The sequence below is a fragment of the Dermacentor albipictus genome, chromosome 7 (assembly GCF_038994185.2).
Source record: "Dermacentor albipictus isolate Rhodes 1998 colony chromosome 7, USDA_Dalb.pri_finalv2, whole genome shotgun sequence".
In the NCBI taxonomy this organism is placed as follows: domain Eukaryota; kingdom Metazoa; phylum Arthropoda; class Arachnida; order Ixodida; family Ixodidae; genus Dermacentor; species Dermacentor albipictus.
The window spans coordinates 26,170,466-26,197,917 of NC_091827.1; the positions used below are offsets into that span (position 1 = coordinate 26,170,466).

General features: G+C 42.4%; 1 protein-coding gene across 1 annotated transcript in view; it reads right to left on the reverse strand.

Moving 5' to 3' along the window:
* Positions 1 to 1,221: 1,221 nt before the first annotated feature.
* LOC139047763 (exportin-5-like) overlaps positions 1,222 to 27,452 on the reverse strand; it is a 46,197-nt gene continuing 19,966 nt past the window's right edge. Inside the window, exons 17-33 of the mRNA XM_070521791.1 lie at positions 26,832 to 26,963; positions 25,515 to 25,621; positions 24,265 to 24,357; positions 23,515 to 23,614; positions 22,570 to 22,635; positions 22,380 to 22,498; positions 21,321 to 21,421; positions 19,668 to 19,761; positions 17,726 to 17,862; positions 15,830 to 15,927; positions 14,559 to 14,605; positions 13,354 to 13,445; positions 11,886 to 12,019; positions 10,272 to 10,376; positions 8,707 to 8,919; positions 6,422 to 6,520; positions 1,222 to 5,495 (exon numbers count right to left, since the gene is read on the reverse strand). Of these exons, the coding sequence (XP_070377892.1) occupies positions 5,352 to 5,495; positions 6,422 to 6,520; positions 8,707 to 8,919; positions 10,272 to 10,376; positions 11,886 to 12,019; positions 13,354 to 13,445; positions 14,559 to 14,605; positions 15,830 to 15,927; positions 17,726 to 17,862; positions 19,668 to 19,761; positions 21,321 to 21,421; positions 22,380 to 22,498; positions 22,570 to 22,635; positions 23,515 to 23,614; positions 24,265 to 24,357; positions 25,515 to 25,621; positions 26,832 to 26,963 (1,881 nt within the window). The 3' untranslated portion in view covers positions 1,222 to 5,351. The remainder of the gene's footprint in view (positions 5,496 to 6,421; positions 6,521 to 8,706; positions 8,920 to 10,271; positions 10,377 to 11,885; positions 12,020 to 13,353; positions 13,446 to 14,558; positions 14,606 to 15,829; positions 15,928 to 17,725; positions 17,863 to 19,667; positions 19,762 to 21,320; positions 21,422 to 22,379; positions 22,499 to 22,569; positions 22,636 to 23,514; positions 23,615 to 24,264; positions 24,358 to 25,514; positions 25,622 to 26,831; positions 26,964 to 27,452) is intronic.

Below are 27,452 nucleotides of genomic sequence, written 5' to 3' on the forward strand. Positions count from 1 at the left end.
TGGTTCCCCATACACCCGATTTTAAGACCATTCATACTATTTTGGCTTCAGCAGATTTTATTGAAGGGACATGAAACCTTTGGGTGGCGGGTGTTTTTTTTTTCCGAAGTGCAGCACATTCCGTTTCTGTTTAACACATTAACAGGCATTTAATTCAAATGATATTTATAGGCAATGCTTACCTGGACATCTTAACTTTTTTTTATAATTTGAGAATTCAAATGAAAATTTGGACACAATGATTTTAATTAGGATGATTGTTCCTCAGGCAACATAGCCTCTTTGACGCTGCCATTGTCTCTTGACACCATGTAATCAACGTCAGAGTAATCTAATTCTAATCTGTGTAGTCAAAATAAGTTCTCGACTTTCTACATCATGCAATTTTTTAATATCCTCATCATTTAATAAACGCGCGGGTTTTTTGCGCCGGTCAGCCATTTCAAATAACACGAGAGACGCTCAGAACTGACAGTAGTTGTTATAAGCCTTTCAATAAATTAAGTGGTGATGATGAGTATTCTTAGACATTTGGCATCCCCCTGAAACGGGGCGGCGCCACACTGGCACCTGGCCTGCTTGATCTAATCAGGTGTCAGGGTGACGCCAAACACTTGCTCGTGTAACGGGGCAAAATCACTGGCTGACCAGGTTCGAGAGGTCCATGTTGAAATACCTCGTGAAGGTCATGAGGAGTTTCTCTTGCGGAGTACAATACTTCATCGCGTGTGGCCGCCTAGCACGCCCAAGAACAAGGGAGACTTCTCGAGTAGGTCTGCTTCTCTCGGCACCGACCCAAGTAGCCCTCTAATGGCAATGCTGCACCAAAGTTGCCCGATGTAGGACCAACACAGCTCAACACTGGCCTAATATTGGCCCTACTTTCTACGCAGCTAGGGTAGCCCGCGTCTGAGCTTTCAGAACCCCGAGCTAGCCTTCATAGCCATTTCCGAGCCCTCTAGGGGCGAGCGACCGCATGCGGTGCACGAAGCAAAGGCTTTTCGAGCTGCGCTATCTCCGGGATAGGTGGCCGACACTTTTTTGGATACAAAATTGCCGCGTCCTTGAGCATAACCTTGCTGTTACCTCGGCTCCGGCTAGCCGTAACAAATGCTTAGCCTTTCACTGCACACTGGAATTGCACACTCAAGGTACTCCATACAAAGCTGCGCAAGTTGACTCGAGAAAAACCGAAACGATTAAAATCTTAAACATGGAAAATTATTGACTTCAGATGTTTTATTGCAAGCACACATGGCTGTATTAACACACCGCTGTTCCGCAGCTGCAATGATGAAAATGCAGAAACATACTGCAGCGACGCAGCTCCTCAAATCGAAAAAAACAAGGCCAATACTTGCACACACGTTTAGACACGATTATGAACAGGGTGGGAAAAACTACACGGCACGTGCAAACGACAGTCACACAATTCAGCAACAACAAACTCGCCCGCAGCTCTATTATTATCACACTGCACGTTTTCGGCACAGGACTAAAGCATATCCACTAAAAGCGTTCACTTTTACAGGTTCTCCTAAGGTAACACACGACGATGGTTTATGTCAAAAAAGCAAGAATGTACAAAAATATGCTTCTATTGCAGATGATACACAGTGAAAACATCTGTAAACACTTGAATAATGCTTAACATGAATAAAGAACTGGTAATATCTGGGAAGGAATTTACAATGCAACATAAACAACTGCAAACAACAAATTTTGCCCGACTGGCTGGGTATATCTACTTGTCTTTGAAAAGTTAACACAGCTTCAGAATACATCAAAACGATGTGCCCAACGGCTTATCACCTCATGATTTATGTGCTTCAACCTCACACATACTCTTAAAACGATGAAAAAAAAGAAAACGTTAACAAAACTAAAATAACGTCTCTGTTAAGGGAGCCAATAAGAAATAATTTCTTCGCAGTCTAAGTGCGAGTTCAGAAATTGAGTGCTGTGGAAACAAACACAGTGAAGTTATTAGGACAGGTAACTGATGAACATCGAACGATGAAGTGACATGCAGCCCTGCAGTTCAGAAACATGGCAATAGCAAACATGCTGACTTATTTTTATCACTTTTTTCTTATGGTAGTTTGGTATGGCATTATTCCCTGCAGCAATAAAAAAATTGTTCCAAGCTTCATCTATCGCTTTCAGAATGAACATGACTCAATGTAAGATAAAGCAGATAATTATTCCCAAGCAACAATTGCCCACTGAATGATCACTAAGAGTAGGAATGACATGTGCCAGTTAAGTTATGGCTATGTTCGTAAACTACAACACTGCATGCCACAGTGTTGCTCATCTGTGGTCACTTGTGCTGATCTTTTATTTTTTGCATCTGTGTTGATTACCATCCTAGGGCATACTCCAAGGCTGCACGCCAAAGTTGCCAACCTTCTGTCATCATTCCTTCGTCTTTCCACAATTGAAACAATGTCTCCTCAGTCTCTTCCTCGTCTGTCCCACAAAGTTTTGTGGATAATTGTATAGATCCTACAAGGACTTAAGTCGCTTGACAAATGTGATGCAGGATAAAAAAATGGCCTGAGAACTTTCACACCTGGCTTGATGCGCACGCATTAAGGACATATTTCAAAGTACTTCGTTATGGGCACATTTCAATTACTGTTGCTTTGGATGCACACACAAACACAGTTAAGACAACTCAATGGAGCACTTCAAGCTGCCATAGCACCATACAGTGGAGTAAACTTGATGATGGCATGTTACGTAGCTGAAACTTAAACCCATCGTTGAGCGCGAGACACCTGAAGAAGTGGTGACATGACTCACCCTGCAACACTTTTGAAGTTCTGATCACACAATGAATGTTGCATTTAAATTTTACCTAATTATGATTAAAGGTGCTCTCACAATCTTCGCTTTTCAGCCTACTCGTGAAAACATACTATGTTTGATCTTTGCATGTTGCATATGCATTTATGCTAATAAACTTGAAATTTAAAACGTAATGCCTGCCACCTATTCAGTAATTCCCATGTTTGGTTGGAAATAACAAAGAGAAGGAAAATGAAAAGTGGCTCTTTTCCATAAGTTGCCAGCCAGATTGGCTCAAGAACCATCACTTTCTTGAAGTCTGACCCCTGTAAAATTTAGGTTAGAATACAGGTCACGAGCTTTGGCTTGGGCACGCCCTTCCAATATCGACAAGCAATTTTAGTGTTCTGGCAACACACCCAACAGCTCAGCTTCAATATGTGACCCTGGAAGACAAACACCATCTGACGAGGATGTACAGTGGCTGCTGCAGCAAGTGCACTAGAGGAAATGAAGGCTGTTACAAATTCCGGGCACTAAGTTAGCTTGATACCTTATCTCTGTTTTAATATATTTCACATAAACACATCTTCAGTATGACCAGACGCAGATTCACTGAATAGCTTTCTTTGACTGTGAATGGAGCAATTCGAGTACCAAGTTTTGTGAAAATAATTTTCTTATCAAGTTTGCTTAAAAATGTCATCGTAGCTCTTACAAAATTTGGTACATGAGCTGCTCTGTTTGCATTCTAAAGAAACCTTCACTAGAGAAACTGCGACTCCAATTGCCAGTAACTCAAACACTTCACACAATCAAAAGGACTGCGTTACGAGGTGGCCTAATTGATAACTCAGTGATCCTCACAGCCCCATCTACATGCTCTGCAGACAAAATAAACAAAACTCGTGCATCAGACAAAAAATTACAAGAGCAGCACTTCACGCCAGTTCGAGAAATGTGCATTGAATGTGCAAACAAGTTGAGTGTAACAACATGGATAATCTTATACAAGTGAATTAGTATAACAAGGCATTTTAACTTAATATTCATCATGGCACAGACATAGTGGTGCGAAGAAAACATGAGGTGTGGTTTCATAACCACTTCGAAAGAACCGTGGCACAGATTAAATTGAGCTCCTGTCATGAATGCAAACAACCCTTGATGCATTCATTTCATTCACGACTATCCTTTGGTTAAGTCATGAACTGGCCCCGCATACCAAAGCCTAGCTGTAAACATATGGCCCGACTGAACAAGATTCCAATAGAATTCCTTCACAAAACAAAAAATGAACTCTGTGCTAATATTCCAGAAATATCCCTGCAGCCGTGTTTCACAGCAACTACATTCTGCAATGTGACATGCAAAGCATGTTGACACAGAGCCTTTGCCCTGTGATCAACCTTCAATGCATTCCCTCCATGGCTATTTTTCTGTACAAAGCTACCATTTCTCTGCAGGCAACTTTCATGTCTGCTTCGTGACAATGTTACTGGTTCAAAGCTACTGAGCTGCCACACAAAATAACGTGAAGTTGGCCATTCAAAATTCGTTTCAAGATGAGAAATAGTAATCTGTGACGAGCTGTCACACCCAGTGCACATCTAAACTCTTACCCTAGTGACTACTGTCAGCACCTTAAGAGAACATCTAAACCATCTGGAAACCTTAATGGAACGAGATTTCACAGTAATCTCATGTTGCGTGTGACATTCAGGATGTGATGGCCCAAATTCTTTAACCCCACAGAGTTAACCCTAGATAGAAAAATGCGGCATGGGCATCTGTGTGGGTTACTTCAGCCTGTTTTCAACAAGCATGGAAATGATGAGAAGTTAACAAGCATTGGCTTGGCTTGGCTGATTGCTTGGTGAGCGATATGGCTCTTTCTGGCTGCTGAAATGCCATTTTTTTTTTTACGAGAAAGCCACTGCTATATGTTACTAACATATGTTCTATAGAGAACATACTAAGCATACCTATCCCCAGAAATGTCTGGCACACTTTTAACTGTCAAAAGCATGCAAGTTTCTGAGGTTTTTTTTTTTTGTAAACTGTCATTGTCTGCTCATTCAATAACAGCATTGTCCACAAACGGCAGCATTAGCACTTTGTTACAAAACTTATGTGTGAAGGGCTGTCAAATTAAAACATGTGTAAGATTATGTGCAAATTCGTGGCAATCCTGTGATCACACCGACTTAGAAGAAAAAGGGCGAACTCAGAATGAGCAGACGAGAATAATCTCACAGAACCAGACGAATTCATCAGCTATATTGCAGTACGCGAGTCAACAAATGTCATTCCAGAGCATGCACTGCTCATTGCTTCCGTGGTCATCGAACAACTGTAGCGCTAATGTTCCAATGACTGATCTCTCTATAAAACTCCGCGGCAAAATAATAGCATCCCAGATCTGTCGGCGCATGCAGAAGTTCCACACTCTGAAGGTTTCACGGTTCATGATGAAACCTCATGCCTTGTCCCGTAAGTAGAGAAATGCGATGGCCTAAGGCGAGGAATGTCGCAAGCAGATGACAGAAAGTGGGCATTTATGCCTGCTCCTGGCCAAAGAGGGTGGGCAGGCCGGCATTGGCCACGGCATCGTCTTCTTCTACAGCCATCTTCTGAGGCCGGAACATTGGAGGCAGGTTCATAATCTGGATGGCTGCCTTGAACTGTTGACCAATGCTCTTCTACATGATGGAAGACGGGAGAGAGAGAGAGAGGGAGAGAGAGGAAACGTCTTAAAAGTTTGTATGACTCACTTACACAGGCTGTGTTAGTTCATCCCCATTGCAATAAGAACTTAAGGTAGAAAAGATAGAGTGAAGGAAGCCAAATAGATGAAGAAGGCAAGACAAGAGAGCAACGTGCAAATATGTCTTCAGAAGAAATACTAACTGAAACAAAATGATGAAAAAGATATTTTTACACTGATGACATAGCAGTGTTTGGAACTTAAAGTACTACCATCTAATGCAGTTTCGAATTAGTTCGTCTTCTGCAAGATGTTTCAGAAAATGTGCTTGAAATTTCATAAATATAAGGGAAGGTGAGAAGTAATCTTCTGGCTCAGATGTTAGTCTAATTCCCAATATTACCTGTCTAACAGTACCTTGAGTCATCTCAATATGCATACCATTGTGGTACAAGCCATCCTCAGCAAATCTCTCAATTATCTCATCTTCCCTATACCTAAGTAACTTCAAACACATCTTCTGAAGCATCCTGTACCTTGACTTCCTTGTCAACAAGTTTCTTCATGAACACTGCCGCACTGCATACTACTCAGCAGTTGTGCTATGATATTTCTGCATGCAATGTGCCAGGCCATGCAAACTGTAATGCCATGTTTTCACTCATCCTGTAGTAGACATGCTTATGTTCACACATATATATGTCCTCCTAAGGTAATGCCTCCTGGTTTCAAGATGAAGTAATAGAAATTTAACAAAATCTAGAAACCTGAGGGCTTGCCTCTCCAGACTGGCAACACTGCATGAATGTGCCGACACACCAGTAGAGTTGATGAAATTACTTATAGAAATTACTAACTACCAACAGCTCGTTATTTTTGATGTGCTGCTACAAAGTGGTGGCAGAGGACTTGCCGACTCACCCCTATGATAGGCGAGATTAGCCTTTTGAAGAGGTCCTTCTTCTTCTTCTCGGGCAGAGCTTTCCCGTCGCCTGGGGGCTGGAGCTTAGACTCAAAAGCCTGCATATCAATTTTGAGAGTTTGTGGATATCAGTTCTTGGGCGTGTCATTGCTGTAGACAGCAGAGGTTACAGTTTCTGTTTACTGAAAGCGGAAGAACCTGTTAGCACATGTTTTTGCCAACCAGTAATTTTATGTGTGCCTTATTAACAGTGCAAAGAAGACTCTGACACAAGAGAAAAAGACAGGCTATGTGATAACTTCAAGCTATAGTTTATTCCCCAAAAAAGCACTTCTTTTAACCGTCGTCACAAAATTACCTAAGCAAAGAAAATGAAGGAGTGTGCATTCTCAAAACACCGAAAACACAGCCTATCACTCCGCTGTGCCCTCAGAAAACAAGAAAACTGAAAACGTGAAACCAAAAACGAGCCACAGCGCACGTGCCTGCACAAAGGTGTAGAAAATATTAAGTTGATACTAGGGGTATGCGAATACTTGACCATCACTGAATCAAATTCAAGACTGAATGTTTTAATAATTCAAATTGAATATCCACTATTCGGTTTTTCGAACAGTTAACATATTCGGTGCAGAGACCCACACTGTGCGATATTGCGTGCGCCACGGAACCCCTCGTGCTTATTGCCGCCCAGGCGTTTAACTTTGTTTTTGGCTCAAAAGGAGCATCGAGCGTGCCGCAGATGGGCAGCCCCAGCTGAAACGGTATTGGATTTTGTCACAGCAAGTGCTCCCCAACATTGGCCTGTGGGGATCGCACCGCATCCTGAACGCCGTGATTCACAGAACATCATGTCGGCCAGGGCCCCTTCTATACATACAAGGTTCGTCCGGGCCAACAGGACCGATTAAAAGATAATGCGACGTGGGCAGAGGGAACGGCAACAAAGGCGGCGCATATCTTTTAAAATGCTAAAGCATGTATGAAAATTGGGCCAATTATCCGCCGTACGCTACCGTCAATCCAACCCGCATGCATGATCTCGGGACTGATCACTGATGAGTCACTTGTACGAACATATTTGTGGCAAGCATTCCGTGACGGCATGCGGCCTGTTACCACATTGGCCAAGGGCAAATCTTCGTTATGGGCACACTGCCTAGGCCATTAGGCTTAACAGCGCTAATTCGTGAGGTGTTGGCAACTTAAGTTATGGTTTGGTGCCAAAGTTTGCAGCCAAGTGACACTCCGAAAGTCAACAAGGGAAAGCGAGTGCATAAGATGGCAACGAAGTTGTTCACAGCCGCCATCTTTGCAAGCCTCTTGTTTTCTACGCTGTTCATAGACACATATCGATCTCTTTTTGTAGCTACAAGACTAGTTTTGGATTTAAACCACGGGTGTGAAAGTGTCATGTGACTGGTGCGCGGACGGCGGATGAAGGAAGGCGGGTTGCCTAGCACGAATTAGTTGCAACTGTTGAGATTTCAGAACCTTTGACGGGTGGCAAATCACACCAAACCTGACAATGAAACGGCACAGATGGCGCCTGCTCTTTACTGTCAACGCCGGCCACACGCGGTGCGGTGATCGAGTCATGTTATGTTTGGTCCTTTGGTCTGTAGAGCAGATTGGTCTAGGTAACCCACCTGCCGTAAAGGATAGGGCTTCTATAGTTTAGAGACCAACTCAAAAGCAAAACTATCTAAGCAATAAATAAAACATTGTCACGAAACTCAGGTCCACTATTAAATTGAGAACCTCGTAGGTATTCAGCACAACAGAATGTGACTAATTCATTAGTTCCATAGGAAAAATGGCACTTGCTTCTAATCAATCAAAATTGAACTGATAAAAAAACATTTTCCAGACCTTCGTATACTAGAACCGAACTGTAATCAGTGCTGGCCTACTAGTTTGGCATTCCTTTGTACGAGAAGAGACCATACCATATGTATCTTGATTTCTATGTGCCTAAGTTACAGATAGCTTGCGACATTATTGTTACGCAATGCTACAAGACTCCCAAGCATGAGCAGCACCATATTTTCTTGCCCAAAATTTGTAAGCATTAAATTTTGTGGAATATTTTCTAATATTCCATGTTCGTTTCAATATTCGCCTTTTTTTTCTTGAATCGATTCGACATTGGATTTGAAATCTACTATTCGGTATTTCCACACCCCGAGTAGATATTAGAGCCAACTTTTCTTTTTTTGACAAATTCTACTTTTTAGTAGGGGTTATCAAAGGGTGGCTAATACACGTGCGGCTGTTGTCTTACCTCCAGGGCCTCTGGAGTGCATCCCGGGATCTGGAGCAAGGTGGTACAGAGTCCGGGAAAGAGAGGCCGTGCGGCCTGGTACAGGGCCAGTCCGAGGGACACCAATAGTGTCTGGTTGATGTCGTGCTCACCCAGCACCTGCAGCCCCATCAGCACGCACCGGAGCAGGTACGCCGCACTGCCTTCGTCTCGGACAAATCCGTGCTCAAACATCTGCGAAGGGAAGGGCATGGGGCCAGCTTAGCAGTAGGGTGGCAGGGCATAGCACGGCCATGCCAAGTACTGCTGTGACTTTTGTCGTGCATCTGAACAAGGGTGTGCAACAAATCATCTCCGGGAGACATGAAAGTGAAATGCAAAAGGGATGTACGGTAAGAAATAAACCACGAATATAATCAAGAGAAACAAATAAGAAATTAAATAAATAAATAAATAAATATAGTGAGAGATTGTTAAATCTATACCTGCAAACTTGTGCGATTTAAAATTCGTAAAAGCCCTGCAAAAGAGAGGGAGGGGGGTTGAGGTACGGCAGCACTGCAGCATCCTTAAAATCTTTGCCCTGAGCATATACCATTACTGGTATACGTTTGCACTTTATTATTTATTTAACTTCAGTAGCAGGAGACAAGCAGCTACAAGCTCCGAGCACTAACAACGAAAAAACCAGCGACTCACAACCAACACACTGTCTTTAGAAGGCAGTGACTTTTTCAGCCACCTTACTGTTGCCGATTTTACCAGCTTCAGGAACTATAATGAACAAACTTCCTCAAACCAAGTACCCCACTAGCATACAACACATAGCACTGCTTCAAGAAGGTGGCCCACCCATGATGATGCTTGCTATGGCTTTTACAATGCTAAGCACGAGGTTGCACGATCAAATCCCGGCCGCAGTGGCCGCATTTCGATGAGGATGAAATGCAAGAGCACCTACGAGCCTTGAATTGCGTGCACATTAAGAAACCCCAGGTGGTCAAAATTATTCTGCTGTTCTGCACTACTTCGTGCCTCATAATCAGTTTGTAGTACTGGCACATAAATCCCTGGAATTTTTTTAGGAAGGCAGTGCAAATAAAACATAATTCCTGTTTTGCATGCATTTTCTTTTTCTGCAATCTTGTGTCACCCCATCCATCAATGCCTCTAAGAGTTTTTTGTTTTTGCAAACATAAATTATTTGTTGTAGAACATGACGCCACAGCCATAAAATCGTAGAATGAGCTCACATTTGCAAAATTTACAAGAAATCTCGGAGAGTCGGCAGTTATGTAATTGGCAATGAGATCAAAAACTGGAAAGAGTGAAAAAGAAAAAAGTATGTGTGCGCGCATGCACGTGCATACATACATGCACGCTTTCAGATTGAAAAACTGGAAAAGCGATCGCTGTGCAATGGCTATGAACTGGTCTCCAATAAAGCCCTGCTAGTATTGTGTTTATGTTCATCACAAAGGTTCTCTGAGAGAAAAAATGACATGGCTTAAGTAAACTATTCTGCAGGTCTGTCTCTGGTGCCATGAAGTCATAAGCAGAAAGGACAATGAGCAACCAGTACTCACAACTTTCAGCAAAGGCATGCTCAGCTGCAAGGCCTTGAAGGATGCAGCTGTGTCGGACCAGTGCAAGGCGTTGAACACGGCCATCACGATGGGTGAGCACAGCTCCTGCAAATTAAGAGAGAAAGAAAAACACAATTCAAGACTGCTCACATGGCTAAACAGGCTGATTTTAAGCTATTCATTTCACCTCCCAGTGCCAAACGCAAGACAAGCGACTTGAAAGAAATGACACGCGCGTGCGTTCCTTTTCCTTTCAAGCCTCTTGTTATGTGTTTGGCAACAATTTCATTAACCATGACGAGTTCCTCACGCTGTGGTCACTCCTGCCGTGTCACTACAAAAAGGTCAGCAGGCAACAGGTAGTAGTTCTCAAGCTCACTGGGGCATGAGGGTGCAGCTGGATTCATTTTTATTTATTTATTTACAAAAATTTTAAAGCTAAGTTTCTAAGAGTGAAGTTTGACTGTATACAGGTCCGGCGTCGTACATCGGGGAAACCAAAAATCTAAAAGAAAGGATCAGACAACACGAGAACGACGTCAGGACATTCAACCGTATTCGCAGCGCCGTCGCTGAACACTCTGAAGTCGCCGACCACAAAATTGCTTTCAAGGAAACTGAAATCCTTCAAACAGAAACGAACTGGCGAAAGAGACTACTACTGAAGTCATGGCACATTCAGAATACGGAGAATAACATAAACCGTGTGAAGGGCAACCTACCCTCGGTCTATGTCCATGGCCTTGGCGACATGACGAAAAGAAGAAAAGGACGCACAGCCAGATAGACTCCCGCTCGTTTCACCAACACAGAACGTCGGCGTGACCCTGTAACCTCCCCCCCCCCGCGGCCCATCAAGGGCACCCTCGTGAGCACTCCACCCAGCACCGGTCATCGCAGCACCTTGGAAGCGGTCAACAACACAACCCCCCTTTCCTTTTGTTCCCCCCCCACCTTTCCGTCTGTGGAGTGTCTCCCCACCTCCCGTGTCCCCCCCCCCTCCTTTCTTCAAAAAAGACGCTTTAAAAGCGGCACACCGCCAGCCCCCGAAGAACAACCCCCTGAAGAAGGAGCCGAATGGGCTCCGAAACGTCGGGCTAATAAAATTCAGTTATTTGGTTGGAGTCAGTCTCAAGTTCTAAGGTTTTCAAATGCACTATTTCTGACATCAAATTATGAAAACAAACAAGAAGGAAAAGTATGCTTTGAGCTTGTGAAACGAAAACTATATATACAAAAAGGCAAAAACATAAATGCAGAAGCTCTTCGAACCACACAAGTTATTGCTTGGTTTGAGTACAACAGCACGTTTTCCACACTACAAAAAAACAAAGCTACAAAGCGTTCACATGAAATCCATATGAATTGCTTATATGAATTTCTATATGATGCCTTAACCATTGGACCATGGGCTCCCCAGTACACCAAGTTGGTGGGAAAACATGAAAGGCACAGATAGATATGGCTGCCACCTAGGCACCTCATCTCATGATAGTGATCAACGTGATGATGGCACAATTACTGCGGCAACAGTGAATAACTGATGGCACTTGCGTAAAAGAAACTATATGAATAGGAGCCCCGGTCAAGTGGGCAAATCAAAGGAAGCCCCACCTCTGTCTTGAGAATGGTAGCTCCAAATGCAGAGATTGTTGCGGCGCTCGATTCCACCTGTTTTCCTTCCTGGTCCTCGACCATGCTGTCAAGGCTGGCATCTTGCTGTCCTCGCTTGGTCAGCAGCACGGCTGCTGCAGAAGTCCGCATTTCGACAAGAACAAACAGTGAAAATTTGCTGCCCCTTTCATATGCAACAAGAGCCAAGCAGCTGGCTTCCTATTAGCTAAAGCTTCTTAGCTTTGGCTATTCCCTAATTGGCAACTAATCTATCACTAACACTCATATCTTTAGCCTACACTAATAGCCAAAACTTGGCAGTTTTCGCTATTCACTAATTCACCACTAATCTATCACTGGCTAGATCTAGCAAGATGACCTGTCAACAGGGACCTTATACGTGGCTATCCACACGTCAATTTTACGTTAATTTCAATAAGGCTAATCTAGCTTCTCCTTATGCGGAAGCAGAATGCTAACTGGTCCTCAGTAAATGATGTGACAAGTTGTGAGCGTTCAGTTCATACTTTCTTTCCCAATAGACTACGTACTACGGCTAGTGAAGATATCTGCGCCACTGAAGGTGCCACGACATTGACCACATGCACATCCTAGTGGTGTTATCTACAAAAGTCGTGTATGACTTTCTGCGAGAACTATATGTTCCCGCATCTCTTTGTATATCAACAGTGAGTACTTTTTCCTCCATTCTATCACATTGCTCCTTGACACACTCTGCGAATGTCTTTCATGTCCCCATTTGCACATCTCTGCCTAAGCAGCCAATATCTTCACACAGCAGTTGCAGTTTGCATAGGAGAGTTGAGTTAGTAGTATGTAAAAACAATGCAATACAGGCATTTAAAGAACTGTTATCGAAATTGTAATGTAACAATTGATTGCTGAAGGGGCATTCTACTACTACTACTAACTATTACTACAACAGCCGTGATGCTAGCGATACAGTTAGAAAGTCTATAACAGCTATTGCTGTAAAGGTGGCAACTAAGAGTACTGGCTTAAATGGGCTCCCAAGTAGTCATAGAAAACATACCATTTAGCAACAACCAAAATGGTCACTAGATAGTCCTAACTAGCTATCTGGAAACTAGAAGTCTTTAGATAGTCAATTTATGAAAAAAATGAGAAATTCAGTTTTCTAAGGCCACTAGTATGGGCTTTCCATCGTTTACTCCATGTCTTCTGTCCAGTCTCTCGCAAGGCAAACAGATCCTCGTCATCCCAGCTAACTGCACAGCCGAAACGAGCATTACATCGGAGGTAATTTGGGAGTAACACAAACAGCTCCTGCACATGGCTCAGCTTCATGATAACAATTAACAATTTAGGTGTTGCTTCTAAACTTGTTCCAAGTGACTGCCCCGTACATCCCCTGCCTCGTAGCTCCTTGCCTGGCTGATAAAAGCGCGCTTTATGGACGCGTGCATGTAAGAGTGCCTCCACTCACCCAAAACGTCAAGGTATTCACGTGATAGCAGACGGTTCAGCTGGTCATCCAACAGTTCCTGTTCCTCAGTCATTTCTGTCTCGTAGTCCACGCTGGTGCGTATGCACACACATTAAAAAAAAAAAAAATGACGAGAAAAATTAACAAGAGCACATGCTCTCAGGAAGCTATAGGAAATGCATTCAGGCTTTCACCAAAGAATTACAGGTTCACACATGGACCAGATATGTTTCCTTATGACCACTTTGACGCTTTGTTAACCAGTGGTGATGACTGTTACCATGTTACCAGATGTGGCTGTCATATTACAGTTCTTGTACTGCATGTGGAAAATTGTAAACCAGCTACAACTGACTCTCTTCCTTCCTACAAGACACAAGTCCACAGGAAGATGGAGGTTTGAAGTGACCAACAGTGACTGAACAAAGGATGTCACTGGAGCTGATGTTTTGACAAGGATGCCGACAAGGACAAGTTTCCTTATATAAACGCTCGCTCCAGTGACGTCCCTTATACAACAACTTTGATGCTTTCCTTCGTGACACTTCAACATTCAAGAAAACACCCAAGCTTGATTTCTTTTGCACATTTAAAAAAGCAGTGAAAACTCATGTTTCTACTGACATTTCCACCCAAGAACCAAAGGGTTCACTAATCGAGCAAAGAAAAGTTTAGAAAATACCTTTTGAATAAACATTATTAAACTGCTTGCCATCTGAATTTGTCTCAATCTTCCAATTTTTTCTAGAATACAATCAATTACATAAAATCAGTCAGCCTTTAGCAGTATTTGCAAGTTTTATTACCAGCACAGTCATCATTTACTTAACATTTATTATGATTATTATTTTTTTATGGGGTTTTATGTGCCAAAACCACTTTCTGATTATGAGGCACGCCGTAGTGAAGGACTCCGGAAATTTTGACCACCTGGGGTTCTTTAACGTGCACCTAAATCTAAGTGCACGGGTGTTTTCGCGTTTCGCTCCCATCGAAATGCGGCCGCCGTATCTTAACATTTAAGGGGCCTCAACTGGGGCATTACATAAGGAGAAAGCAACGACAGAAAACCTAAGTGAGCAATCTTTTGTACGAAAATAAACGTAGTTCCACTGAATAGAAAGGTGCATTCATAGTGTCTACAGGTATGAGCACAGAAAAGAGCTACATATAGTTTGGTAAAGTAAAACAGACGAAATTCTTACCTATTACCATATTTGAGCCTGAACTTCTCCCACTTTGCATTGAGTTTCTGCAAGACAGCCAAAAACAACAAAGACAATGCCATTTCATCTGACACCGAGTACAGTGCTTACTACAAACAGGTCTACCTTCTTCAGTATGAGCTCCCAGGAAGCAGAGATTTTCGTTAGAATTTCTGAACTTGAATAAACTACAGTGTGAAACAGAATTACGACTCATACATAATGAGAAAATGTACACGCCTGGTAAGGCCTAAACCAATATGTGACAGAAGCGGAATGCGAGCAGATGTACTGTACGACCCACTGGGACCCACCATTGTTGGGACTGATTAATTGCAGCTCAGTCTTCACTTGAAGGCCTTGTTAATGATCTTTTATGAACAGAGGTCTATGTAACACTATTATAATGTCATTAAAGGGACTGACAACTGATTTTTAAGGGCCTAGTCTTTTGTGGCGCAATGCAAAGCTCACCCTAAGTAGTCTCTACACCTGCAGCGGTTGCATCCCAAAGCATGTGGATATTTTCTAAACAGAATTTTTCGATCTGAGCACCCTCTAAAGAAAAGTAAGAGTCCCTCCTCCAGCAATGCTGAGAAGTGAGAGCAATACCTTTTCAACCACATTTGAAAATAAAATGCTGGTACAATAAGTTTGCATTGTTATACAGACATTTCTTATATTTCTACCATGTTTTCCTCCAAGTAAATACCTACGTAATGGCTGGCTGGCCCCCGTCGTTGTTATTCTGTCGATAGACAAGCCAAGCGAACTCATCGAAAAAGAAGATGAAGGCAGCGCCACTTTCCTGCTCGCTGCAAACAAAGGCCTATCTGCACATTGTAAGTTATAAAAGGTTATAACCATTAAATATTGTACTGCATTTCAATACTAATAAAAACATGAGGAACCACGTAGACAAATAGAAGATCACATCATAGACCTCTTATGCATCTTCATTATTTTTCCATGTGGGGTGCCAAAACCATTTGTCGTGACTTTTACTGAATAATTATAAATATAAATCCCCGTTTGATGAGAAATGCATGGCTGGTTTTAACCAACACAATAGGCAATCTTCCCCTCAGCGGGATTATCTCGATTCATGTTCTGAGGGGTTGTCTGTCCCTGTAACTAAAAATGTTTAGGAGCAGAGTTTCCTGCTGTTGTTGGTAGTACTCACTGGCAACGAAAGAAACAAAAGTAAATTGTCTCAGTAAATTCTGCCTCTCTTCCATGCCCAAAGGAATAAAAGGCAACACTGGACTAACCTGAAACACAAAGGGAAGCACGGGCTTGAGCAGCGGCAACACAACCATGGGCTGAAGCTCGGCCGGACAGTGCTGCACAAAGGGCCTTAGGAAGACGCGTGCATTGACAGTTAAGGAAGAAAATCCACCTCAGCAGCTGGCTTAGGCCCTGAATGGTATTTAACTTCAAATGTTCGGCACAATTTCAAGTGTTCTGTGTGCTGTTGCGCTACATGTGAACCTTCTTTGAAAGTTCAATTCCTGCATAAGAACACAAGAAAAAAATATGTTGTCCTTTCTTTGTACTTGATACTTTTCCCAACTGTTTGTGCATTTTGACTGTCATGGGCTTTGGAACAACCAATTTCTTCTTATTTTTTTTCAAGGACCGGCAGCATGTTGTGTGCTTCTTTTTAGTTTGAGCAAATTTTTAAAAATTCCATAAAGCATGCACTGCCAGTTTAATTTGTTCAGGTCGATTACCAGGAGAAGTGGACATCCTTTGCGTGACAAACAATGATGTTCATTTACGTGATCAACCGATTTTCATTAATAAACTTTTCAAGTATTTACTTTAGGATATGTTGAAACAGCAAAACTGAATTGAGCAGTAGTGAAATCACATCTGGTTCATAGAAATCCTAAGATTAGCACCACCTTTAAGACACTTATCCTTGAAATGCTCTATGCAATACACTGAAGTTTTAGTTAACAATTTCCCAAAAGCCCCTCTGTAGTATCCTGCGTTAGATGCATGCTCCAAGCCAGTCACTAACTGGAAGTGGCCTTTACGTTAAATGACCCTGTATGTGCGCTGGTGGCAACATGTCTTTGTGGCAATATGAACTGTAACACATACCCCATATCTGTGTTCCACATCCCACTCCCTGTAGCAGTTCAGGAGGATTGTAACTGCTATGATAGCTCACTTTTGTGCGCCAGCATGCTATGCTAGCACACATTTGGGAACAGATATAGTAAAACCTTGTAATAACAAAACTAGGTATAACAAAATAACAGCTATAACTAAGTAAGTGAAATTCTCCTTGAAATCCCCATAGATCAATATTACAGTGCATGCAGTAATGGATACAACAAAGCAATGAATACAACAAAGTAATTTTGCCTCTACCTTCAACTTTGTTATAACAAGCTTTTACTGTACCTCTAAAGTTGTGGTTGTCTTAGGATTTCTGCTAAGCACCAATCCCTTCATTAGCGCTCGGCTTCACTTTTGTAATTTTACCGTGCATTCTAAAGTGAATAATTAAAAAAAAAATTAATTGAGAACTTCTTTGATGAGCTACCTGGACAGTGCAATTTATGATGGTGGTAACTTTAAAATGCAGAACGACACATATTTCACGAGTTGTACATATATACATATATATATACACAAAAAAGATGTGTTCAAGCTAAAGACAAAGCAGCTGATATATAAAATAAGGAGCTGCACAAAAACAAGTGGAATGTTTTTCTTTCACATGAATTGTGCAAGCTTCATAAGCTGATGCTTGAAAACACAGCAAGAAAAATAGAAACAAGATGAAATAGGAGAGAATGGGAGCTTTCTCTCGTCCCATTCTCTCTCCTTTCGTCCTAGTCCTGTTTTCGGGCTCTATTTTCAAGCCCAGCTGTCCATTCTTTTTCTTAAGCTGGGTTCAGTCAACAAATCAGTTCACCGACAGCCTGTCGCCAGGCATGACATGGCTGTGCTGCCACAAACCACACCACTAGCATCATTATCGACATCATGATGTGAGGAATTATTCGGCAGAACCGAGTAGTCATTGCTTATACGCATAATTTGGTGCATCGTGTGAATTCAGCTTAAATTGTAACGGCAGCTATAGTGAGTGTAAGGCCTGTAACTGGAGGACATAAAACATGACAACGTAGCCGTAGAGGTAAGGATATGCAGAATGGGTCGCAGCCTGTAGTCGGGAAGCTGGTCGAGACCTGCCAGCACTCCATTGACAAGCATTTCGGGTAAACCCGGTGTCTGGTAGTACTCCGGGCCCAGTGACTGTCCCGCGTTGCCCAGGATCTGCAAGCTGTGAGGTTTCCCATAAAAATGAAGCGAGAGAAAAGAAAAAAAAAGAACTTGGTTTGTGGCATGAACACCAAGGTTCCCAACGCCTGTATGCCACTTTAATTTGAGCGACATAAGGATCAGACACTGTGTTGCTTTAATTAAGAGGAGGCCTTACCGCAGGGCCTACTCCGATTTCCCAATTTAAACACATGTGAAATGCAGAAAATGCTCTCGTTCGACAACCATTAAACCCATTTGAGTGAAACTTGTTGCGATTAAGAGAGGAAGCTCAATTCTACTGACTTTAAGAAGCAGAATTTTGATTCATTGGCTCATAGTTTTTATGAACAACTGCCAAAAATCTGTAATCTAAACAAAAACTGAAACCAGAAGCTTAAGAACCCTACATATCTGCACCAAGAACAGATACTATTGCAGTTCAGTACAGCTTGCAAGCAAATGTTAAAGAGCTTAGGAAGGTTCTGCAACACTCCTGTTTACAAATTGGTGGTACACGCATATACACAAGAGCAATGTTTAGTACATCCATTTTGTCCATATTATTTTAGATGTCTTAACAAGTGCACTTTACAAAATTGTGGTGTCATTTCTTTTTCTTTTTTCTGAGCTACAGAGTTGTAAGTTCAATGCTTCAGTTTCATCATTTTAGTAAATTTTAACAATAAATAAATTTGGATGGCCTAAATAAAGAATCAACTCCACAGTCACTAGTGTCGAACTTTTTGCCCTTTTAAGCACAACAATCATCACCAAATTTGTACAGTTGATGTATAGCAAAATGATTTCTCAGTTTCCATGTGTTTAGCTAAAAGCTCCAGAGGTAAACCTTCCTCTTAATGTTGCAGTGTATGCATTACAGAAAGGGCCCTGCCTGCGTATATTGATGGACAGCTACTTTCATGACATAATTAAGTAAGCACACAAACTCTGTAGATAACAATGATAAACTTGAATAACTTCATTGCAAAGCAAATCAATTTGATATCCTTCCAAAAATGTGTGACCTGAGGCGATAATGTGAAACAATTCTATCTGGCACTGCTTTCTGTCCTTCATCCTCGGCTGGCATGACAGCACACCTTCATTATCGCCTGTATTAGCCACTTGGTGAAACAGGCGATCAGAAATTAATATGCCCAACTTCATACATAACTATGAAAGTACTGCGGTCACAGAAGTTTCACCTTACACAATTCCGAATGCAGCTACTTTGAACCTATGATGCTTTCTACGGAATTACTACCTCACATGTTATAACTACAACTTATGGATGTAAAAGATACATAAACTCATGTATTATTTTGGCACTTTCATGCTGCCAGTGTGCCAAATGCAAGTGGTGAACCGTGGCCACTGGTCAGAGAAATAATTTCACTCTGCACGTTTCGTGGTAAATGGACACAGGTAGGCGACATCTACCATGTAATAAATACGCATGTTTTGCGACATAAAAGGATGCGACAGTGTTCGATCGAATCACGTGATGCATACATGTTTCTTTTGGGCGTGAATTTTGGTCGCGAATTCAACCAGTGAGGCAATTCTCTCTAGCCTTCGTTGCTAGCGAATATTTGCTGGCCTTCGTTGATGCTGCATGCGAAATCGAGTAAAGAATTGGAGGAAAAAAAATCCTCACATCATATGGCCCTTGGCCTACGGCCCTACAAACAACAAAACACATGGTTGTAGGAACCACAGCTATGCTAGCTTGTACAGACAAAAGCGTTATGTGTCAAACCAATACTACCTAAGATTCTAAAACCAAAGCGCGCATGATTTCTGCCTCCATTACAGGTGTCGTACCAATAGTCTTGAAAGTTGAACATGAAGCTCTTTGCACGATCGACAGGCTGCTTTGAACCCGAGGTGTCTGATGAATCGCCATCGGCTCGAACACCTGAAACACACGATGGAGCGCAACACAACCTTCAGGATAGGGAATTCTATTCTGCTTGGAGGTACAGCGCTGAGAATGCCTAGCAACACAAGCTGATTCAAGGACATAAAGCACATCTATTAAATGTTGTTTCCTCGTTTTTCTGAAATCACTTACATTCTTCACTTACAAATTATTTATATGGTAAAGATTATGAGTGCCATATGTTGAACGTAGACAAAGAAAGATGATGCAATCACCGTCCGTCAACTCGATCCTGACAGGACCGATGAGATTGAACGAGTTATCTGGCGAGTTAAACAAGATCAGAAAAAAAAAATGGCAGAACACACGGCTCTGCGACTTGCTGACCTCGTGGTTAGCTCAGACAGCAGAGCGACTGCCTGGCAAAGGCGTTGGTCCCATGTTCGAATCCCGGACCAGGATGAATGTTTCTTCAACTGCGAGGCTTTCTTTCTGAGAAACCCGTATGAGTTGTTTTTTATAGCTTTGTGTTACAATTCAGGCAGATGTCAATGTTTTTTTTTTCATCACTTGGCAGTATTTGCCCGACTCTAACACACCCCCAAATCAAACCTGCGCCTGCTTTCTCAGCGTCCAAAGTAGAAAAGTAATGTAGAAATGACATTGAAGCTCCTAAACAAAGTAGAAATCTAACGTGCCCGAATTTTTCAGCAAGGAAAACAGGCAAGAGTCTAATACCTGTTGCACCATGGAGACTGGTTTCCTAAAGTCAGCTTTGCCAAATGGTTCTTAAGATTAGCTTTGCCGCAACATGCACTTTTTATGTGGTAAAGCATACGAACGTAGCAAAGGCAATCTTGGTTTAGAGTCCAACTGCACCACACAAGCAATTCACAGCCCAATATTCTTGAAACAAACAAATAAACAAACAAACAAATACATAAATAAAGAATTAAGAAAGGCGTGCTTTAGAATAGGGTAAATATCGGAATCAGACATGAGCTACGGTTGTGGCTTGAATATCTCCTTAGGGCAGGCCAGAAATAGGTGTTATTGACCAGAGGCGATGGGTGATCAATGCATTCATTGTCCCGAAGCTTCATCGTGACAGACGCTGCCACTGAAGGGGCCACTATTTGGGTCAGTGTAGGGGTTAGGCACATGCGTGCTGACTGGTGAAGTTCGAATTATGAATGAATAATGAATGTTTCGGCTGATAGAAATGCATGGGTGTCAGCCAGGAGCTTCAGTCGGGATTGAATTAACCATAGTCGAATTAACGGAAGTCTACAGCAGATGGTTTCGAGTGACGTCTTCAATGCGTCATGTGTAGTCTGGATGAGGGTCAGTCCAGCCAGGCACAGTCTGGTGCCCCCATCGCCAGTTTACAGTGAGTCAGCAACTGACTCATAGTGCTGCCAACTATGCTAAAAGTCACACAAGGGTTTCACACTAAGCCAGGGACTATGCTAAGCAACACACTTACATTTTCACACTAAGGCAGAAACTGTGCTAAGCTGCACACTTAAGGTATTTATTCACACTAAGGTAGACCAAGTGGACCAAACTGCTGCTTCAGTCAACTTCATACTCACCTAGGATGCAATTCTTCTCACTGTCGTGTATGTCGAGGGCTGGTGTGAATGCCGGATGCACCCTGGCACGTGCTTCTGGGCTCCATAACTGGTTGTAAGTCCTGGAAATTTCAAGATCACCTTGCATTTAGGTACGAGATGCAATATGTGCCGACAACCGGTTCTAATGAAATAGGTTGCACTTGATAGCATTGTTCTTATATGTAGGGCACTGCATGCAGAGGGCAACGACAATAACAAAAAAAGAGGCCTTGCTAATTTCACCGCTGATGAGAGGCAATGGCACAAGAAAAGTTGCTTCATCACATGTGATGTGAACATTTCATGAGATGCTGCCTATCGTGCTTCTGACAATTTTTTATAACTTTTAAAAGTGAGTGTGATAGCACCAGTAAATACTCAGGGTGTGAAATGTTTCTATTGGTGGAGCTGAAAATTACTTTTCTGTCTCTTTTAGGAGAGGAAGCGCCACAGCTGGGATGACTGGCCCCTCCCTCCCCCTTGCTCACATTTTTCTTGCCACTTCTCTGGCTGATCGTAGCTCCTCAGGTACTATCTATGACTGCACACTGAAAAATTTGCTGCAGTGAACTTCTCATAGTAAAACAGACTTACACAATCTTTTCCAACAATTTTATACGTTAGGTACAAAGAAGATGTACAGGATCATGGACCTTTAGAAACAATTAAGAGATTTAATGCACATTTCATTACCCTCCTTTGCTTAAGGTGACTTTCAGACATGCTGATGAACAAGGGGAATGCAAAAAGTCCAAATTTCGGAATGGTGAAGCTTGTGCAAAGTTGTACAGAAGAGACTGCAACAAGCTAGTGTCATTTATCGGTTCCAACAACTGGGCAAGTCTGGTAACCTTGAATGAAGCAAGAAAGTAAATGAATTGGAAAACAGAGACACTAAAAAGCGCTTCATCACATCTGCACCTTTCCCTGCTTAGTGTTTCTCTGCCCATACTTTCAACAATGCTTCACTTACCACTCTGAGTGTCAGCATGCCTAACGAATGTGCAGACAAGGAGTAGTTTACAAGCCAAATCTCACCTTAGTAATTGAGCCATGATTGGCAGTAGTGACACTACGTAAGGTGTTGCTGGATTCCGGAAATATGCAGCATGATAAGTCTCACTGCCTTCGCAGTAGAAGCCCCCTTTCTTGGCTACCTATGAAAAGAGTCATGAAAAGACCGTGTTTAAGAAACAGGCAATGCTGGGACCTAGAGCGACATGCTTACCTCAACATCGTCAGGACACCGGCACCGCTTGATGACAGCCATGAAAATGTTCACACAGTGCAGCAGCTGAAAGGTGTCATGATGATGACATGCACTTATGTAAAGCATAGCACAGTGGGACATGTAACAGAATGTAAAGGCTTGCTTTAGGAGCTTTAGGAGCCAACGACACTAACATGTAACACAAATACTACAGGATACAGGGCACTATATTGTCTTGTTCTGTGTCCCATGCTATAAATTAAGTACCTACTAGCTCACCTAGTAGCATTATAGTGTGACCTATTTTCTTATAGATTTATTCACAACACCTCAAGTACCCCAAAACTGAGGCTTTAATGAGGAAAGGGCCATTTACAGAAAAGTTATAAAAGTATCAGAAATTGTACAAAACAATGGATATAAATGCTATAAGTACACAAAACAAACCCATACAAGTCGGTAAAATGAAGATAAAATAACAGACTTAAGGTCCGTAAATGCAACAATAGAGAAGTAAAAAAATAACATAAATGAAAAGGCAATTAAACAGAAATAGATAAAATTAATGTGACAGTGAACAGCAGAAAATAAACAGAATAGTCAAAATTTATTTTTAAGAAATGCTAAGAGAGCACAGAGTATCAGCATTGGACAAACTTAAGAAAAAAGCAATTGAAAAGACTTCAAAACAGAAAATAAATGTATGAATGTATGTATGAATGAATGTAACAGGCATGACCAGATTCTGCATACATACATCTTAATAAATAGATTGTGCATTCATATAATCAATTGCTAGATAAGGCAAGATCCTAATCTTTTGAACAAGGACGAACTGGTCCCAAAACGTCAATTTTTTCTTCTTCTGCATTGCCTTTCTTTGGGATCAAATGCTCATTCATGTTTGACACTCAGGAATAAAATTTATTGTACTTGAGACATCTACGAAAGCCAAGTGCTAACCTGGGAGCGGTTGTACCCGCTGCTGTCCTCGGCCGTGGCCTCCACTGGTGCTTCGGTGAGACCGACAAACGACATGAATGCTTCAGGTGATGATGCCACCCTGAGGAGGAGGACGCTCATGACCTCACTCAATTGGCATGAACTTTCTATGCAGTGCATTATCGGTAGGAACATTCAGACGTCTGCACTAAACATACGCCATGAATCACACAAGCTACAAGACGCATTTGGACTCTGGGATAAAGTGCCGCCTGTATGTTCCTGGTTACAAATACACTTTGAATCTTCCTGTGTGGCACTGGCCTCTACTAGATACCGTGATCGGCTTTTGGAGAGTGAGTACGACGTATTATTGTGGCACTGCTCTGCGTGTGTAATTTCGTATATGATCATATTCATCACAAACACCATGCAGTGAGTCACCAGCCAAGCTCCTTTGGTTATTTAAGGTAACCACTTTCTCTCGTTATCAACACCAAGCCTACAAACTTATTATGTTCAACAGACATACAAGTGTACCTTGATGCTCTTGCTAATATTGGAAGGCTGGTTCGGTTTTATTTCAAGAGCTACCCTCGTCAAGAGGGACTGCATGGTGTTTAGAAGTAGTCGAAAGCAGGAAGAAAAAAGGCCCCTTTCTGCACAAGACTTATTCAATGAAAGTCTTTGGTTCGTTCAAACAGAGCTGGACGATAGAGATAACGAGATGAGAAAAGAACAAGGTAGGGGGTGTTGCATGAATAGACTTACACTTTCATTTCATCTCTCGCCAATATGGCTGTGGCAGGCGAAACAACCTCAACGATGAACTTGCACTGCCGCTCATAATCGTTGAATTCATTGCTGCAAAGAAAAACATGCCATTGAAACGTGGATGCCAATCGTGCTACTATGTCGACTGTACCTAGAAAAAAACAATATGCAACACTGTATTTATCGAAAATCCACAAGCTGCAATAAACGGGAAAAATGGAGCTGGAAGGGACCATTGAAGAAATTAGTGCTTTATTGGTTCTGCTCTGTCCTCAGCGTCGACTGCACCAACTGAATAATCAAGCTGATTAGATTAGCAGGATGCTGCTACGGGAATGATGAAAGATTTTTGTTGATAACCAAACCAGAGTAGACCTGTGTCATTCCCAGGTCAGTGAGTGAGCAAAGGGTCGAGTACTCGTCACTGTTTATCATTAGAAACTGTTCTATACACTTGGCAGGAAGTGCTTCGCTCTCGCAGCTATGTATTTTCCACCAAGAAGAACCTGGACTCGTCCTCTTATGTAAGAAAGCTTCCTGATTGGCTGGCATTTGGGTGCCTGCAACTTATGATAGCAAATGGCTCATAACAAGACAACTGCTGCAATGATGGCCAATCATGAACGGCACTTACGCTAAAGAAAACTTTGCGACTATGGGCCCTACGCTTATGCAGTGGCATCGCCAGAGTCCAGATAGTGCTTTCGATTTGCCCTGTATAGAACAGGTAAGTGTAAAAACCACTTTCATGTGAAATTTAAAGCATCAATGAGGAAGTGGTTTAGCTGTGAGATGCGTTTTCACTCGTCGCCAGGTGTGATGCACCAGTTGGTTGCACATCAAGTCACACCAGACTAAAGGCATACCAGAAACCCTACGATACCTTTCCAGTTTTTGTATGTGCTTGGCTATATGTGCTTGGCTGTATGTGCTTGGTCACATCTGTTGGTCCCAGTGCAAAAGACGTAGGTACCTAGCTTCCTGTCTGTCACATTTTACCAGGTATTGTTCTTTGCCTCACAGGCACCTGAATGATGTCTCAATGAGGTTGCACTGGTTTGGCAAAGACAACAGCTCGAGAAAATGGTCCTAGCCAAGAGCACAGTGTGAGTGTAGAAGTACTATACAGCGACTAACAAGTGCCCGATTGCAGAAGTGTTTACAGAGCAAGAATATCACTGTAGAGCTGCCGCAGTAACAAGAAAAAGGAATTAACATACATAGCTAAGGAGGCAGTGATTCGTTACCTCAAAACAAGCAGTGCTTCAATGAGAGTGCATGCTTCGAGCTGCGTGATCAGTTTGTCTTGCGTTTGTATCCTCTTCACTGAAGAGTAGATTTGGGCAAAGCAGGGCTGCGGAATCAAGATGTCAACAAGAAGTTCAGGTTAAGAATAGGAGAGCGTAAGGCACCACAACTATACAGCAAACAACACAACAGATTCTGGGTAAACAAAAGCTTTACAGTTGAATCCAATTTAATGTACAGGCTTATGCGCTAAAAATAGTTCACTATATTGGGTAATCTTATATACCCATACTTGCCCATAACGAGTGTGAACAATATTTTGTGATGTGCTCGTCATGAGTGGGTGATCTGTCACCTCCAGTTGAGAAAAGAAGCCAGGAAGGAATCCACTCATTGAAAACAGTGCTATGTGTAGTAGGCAGCAATCTTTACCTGTAGCTTAAAACGTTCCTCAACACCGCTAAGAATGGCGCTTTTGATGTGCGAGATTGTGTAGAGCTGCTCCAGTCCGCTTTCCTCAGTGTTGCTCACTTCAACCACAAAAGTGTGTCTCTTGAACCGCTGCGTGAGGCGACTCCCTACCTGGCAGTGGATGCCCCGAGTTTGACATAACCCCTGTCCAGTTCGTCATGAGGGAGTTATCTTATTTGATGCTTGCTCCGCACTGCCTGTAGCAGCGAACGATGGCACATTTGGGCCATCGCCTATTAAAAGTGTGCTGTGCGCTTCTAACGTCACTACAACACATGCGTTGTGAAACAGATAGGTGAAGATGCTTATCACAATGGGTTGGTAGCGATAGTTGTAAATGGTGACGTAGACAGCCTGTGAGATTTGTGGACACCGAGTATGTGGAGGCATTTTCATGTGACACGGGCAGGCAAGTACTGCGGGGAAGCTGCTGCTGCGGGCATCTACTGCTCTCGATCACACGGGTCTTCACTGTTTCTTGTTTACACGGAATCTAGCAGCTGGAAAACATATCATATGATGGCAGTTTGCTGATATACTAAACGTTAGTGCTTAAATATAGTGTTTTCTGATAACATATTACCTAGTAAAAAGAAGCGCATTGTCTGATGTTTTGCGTTCTCGATCGTAAACGTTGGTGACGGGTAATCGTACAAAACGGGATCGTATTGACAAGGTCCTACTGTAATTGCTATTGCAATAAATTTAGTCTATGTGCCTTTATGCCATACCTCTGCAATATTTGACGGCAGAATATTCTAGCCACCTGCTCCCTTTAACGGTGGACCATACTATACAGTGGATGAACTTGAAACATTGAAAGTCAGGCTTTGAAGTGAGACTACCATGACGAGCTTTGGGTAGAGGTGGCACAACTTGACCAGTCCAGCGCACGCATGGCGTCTCAGGTTGCGCAAGGCACGGCTTTGGATCGTTGCTGGCTGGTTCGGCAACGTGAAGACAGCACAGGAGAAAAGCTGCAAGGAGGGCACACAGCGTGAGATACAATGTTTCTTCACGCATGTATCATGGGTCCTACATACAGCCCAAACCCTTCAGTAAGACATGCACTCAGGAGCCATGCAAATAACCACATTAAGGAACACTGAAACCTTTAGAAAGGCGACTCAGAGCTATTGTCACTGCAGAGCAAAGCTCTAGAAACAATTTTGTTTTTCATATTCTGTCTATGCCACTTTATGCGATTCTCTCTGTTGAAGTGTGGTGCGGGTTCACAGCCTCAAACCTCGTGCACTTAGGCAACACATTAGTGCCAACATTTTACTTTTAGGTGTGACTTCACTGATTCCACTTCAACGCAAAAAATTTACATGCAAGTATTATTTTTTAGTGTGGCTTCATGGCAATGCAAAAATGCAAAAATAATTTGCACACGAATTAGGATTTTTAGTATGGCTTCATGAAATATGGGTCATATTGCCATGAAAATGCCTTGAGGCCATAAC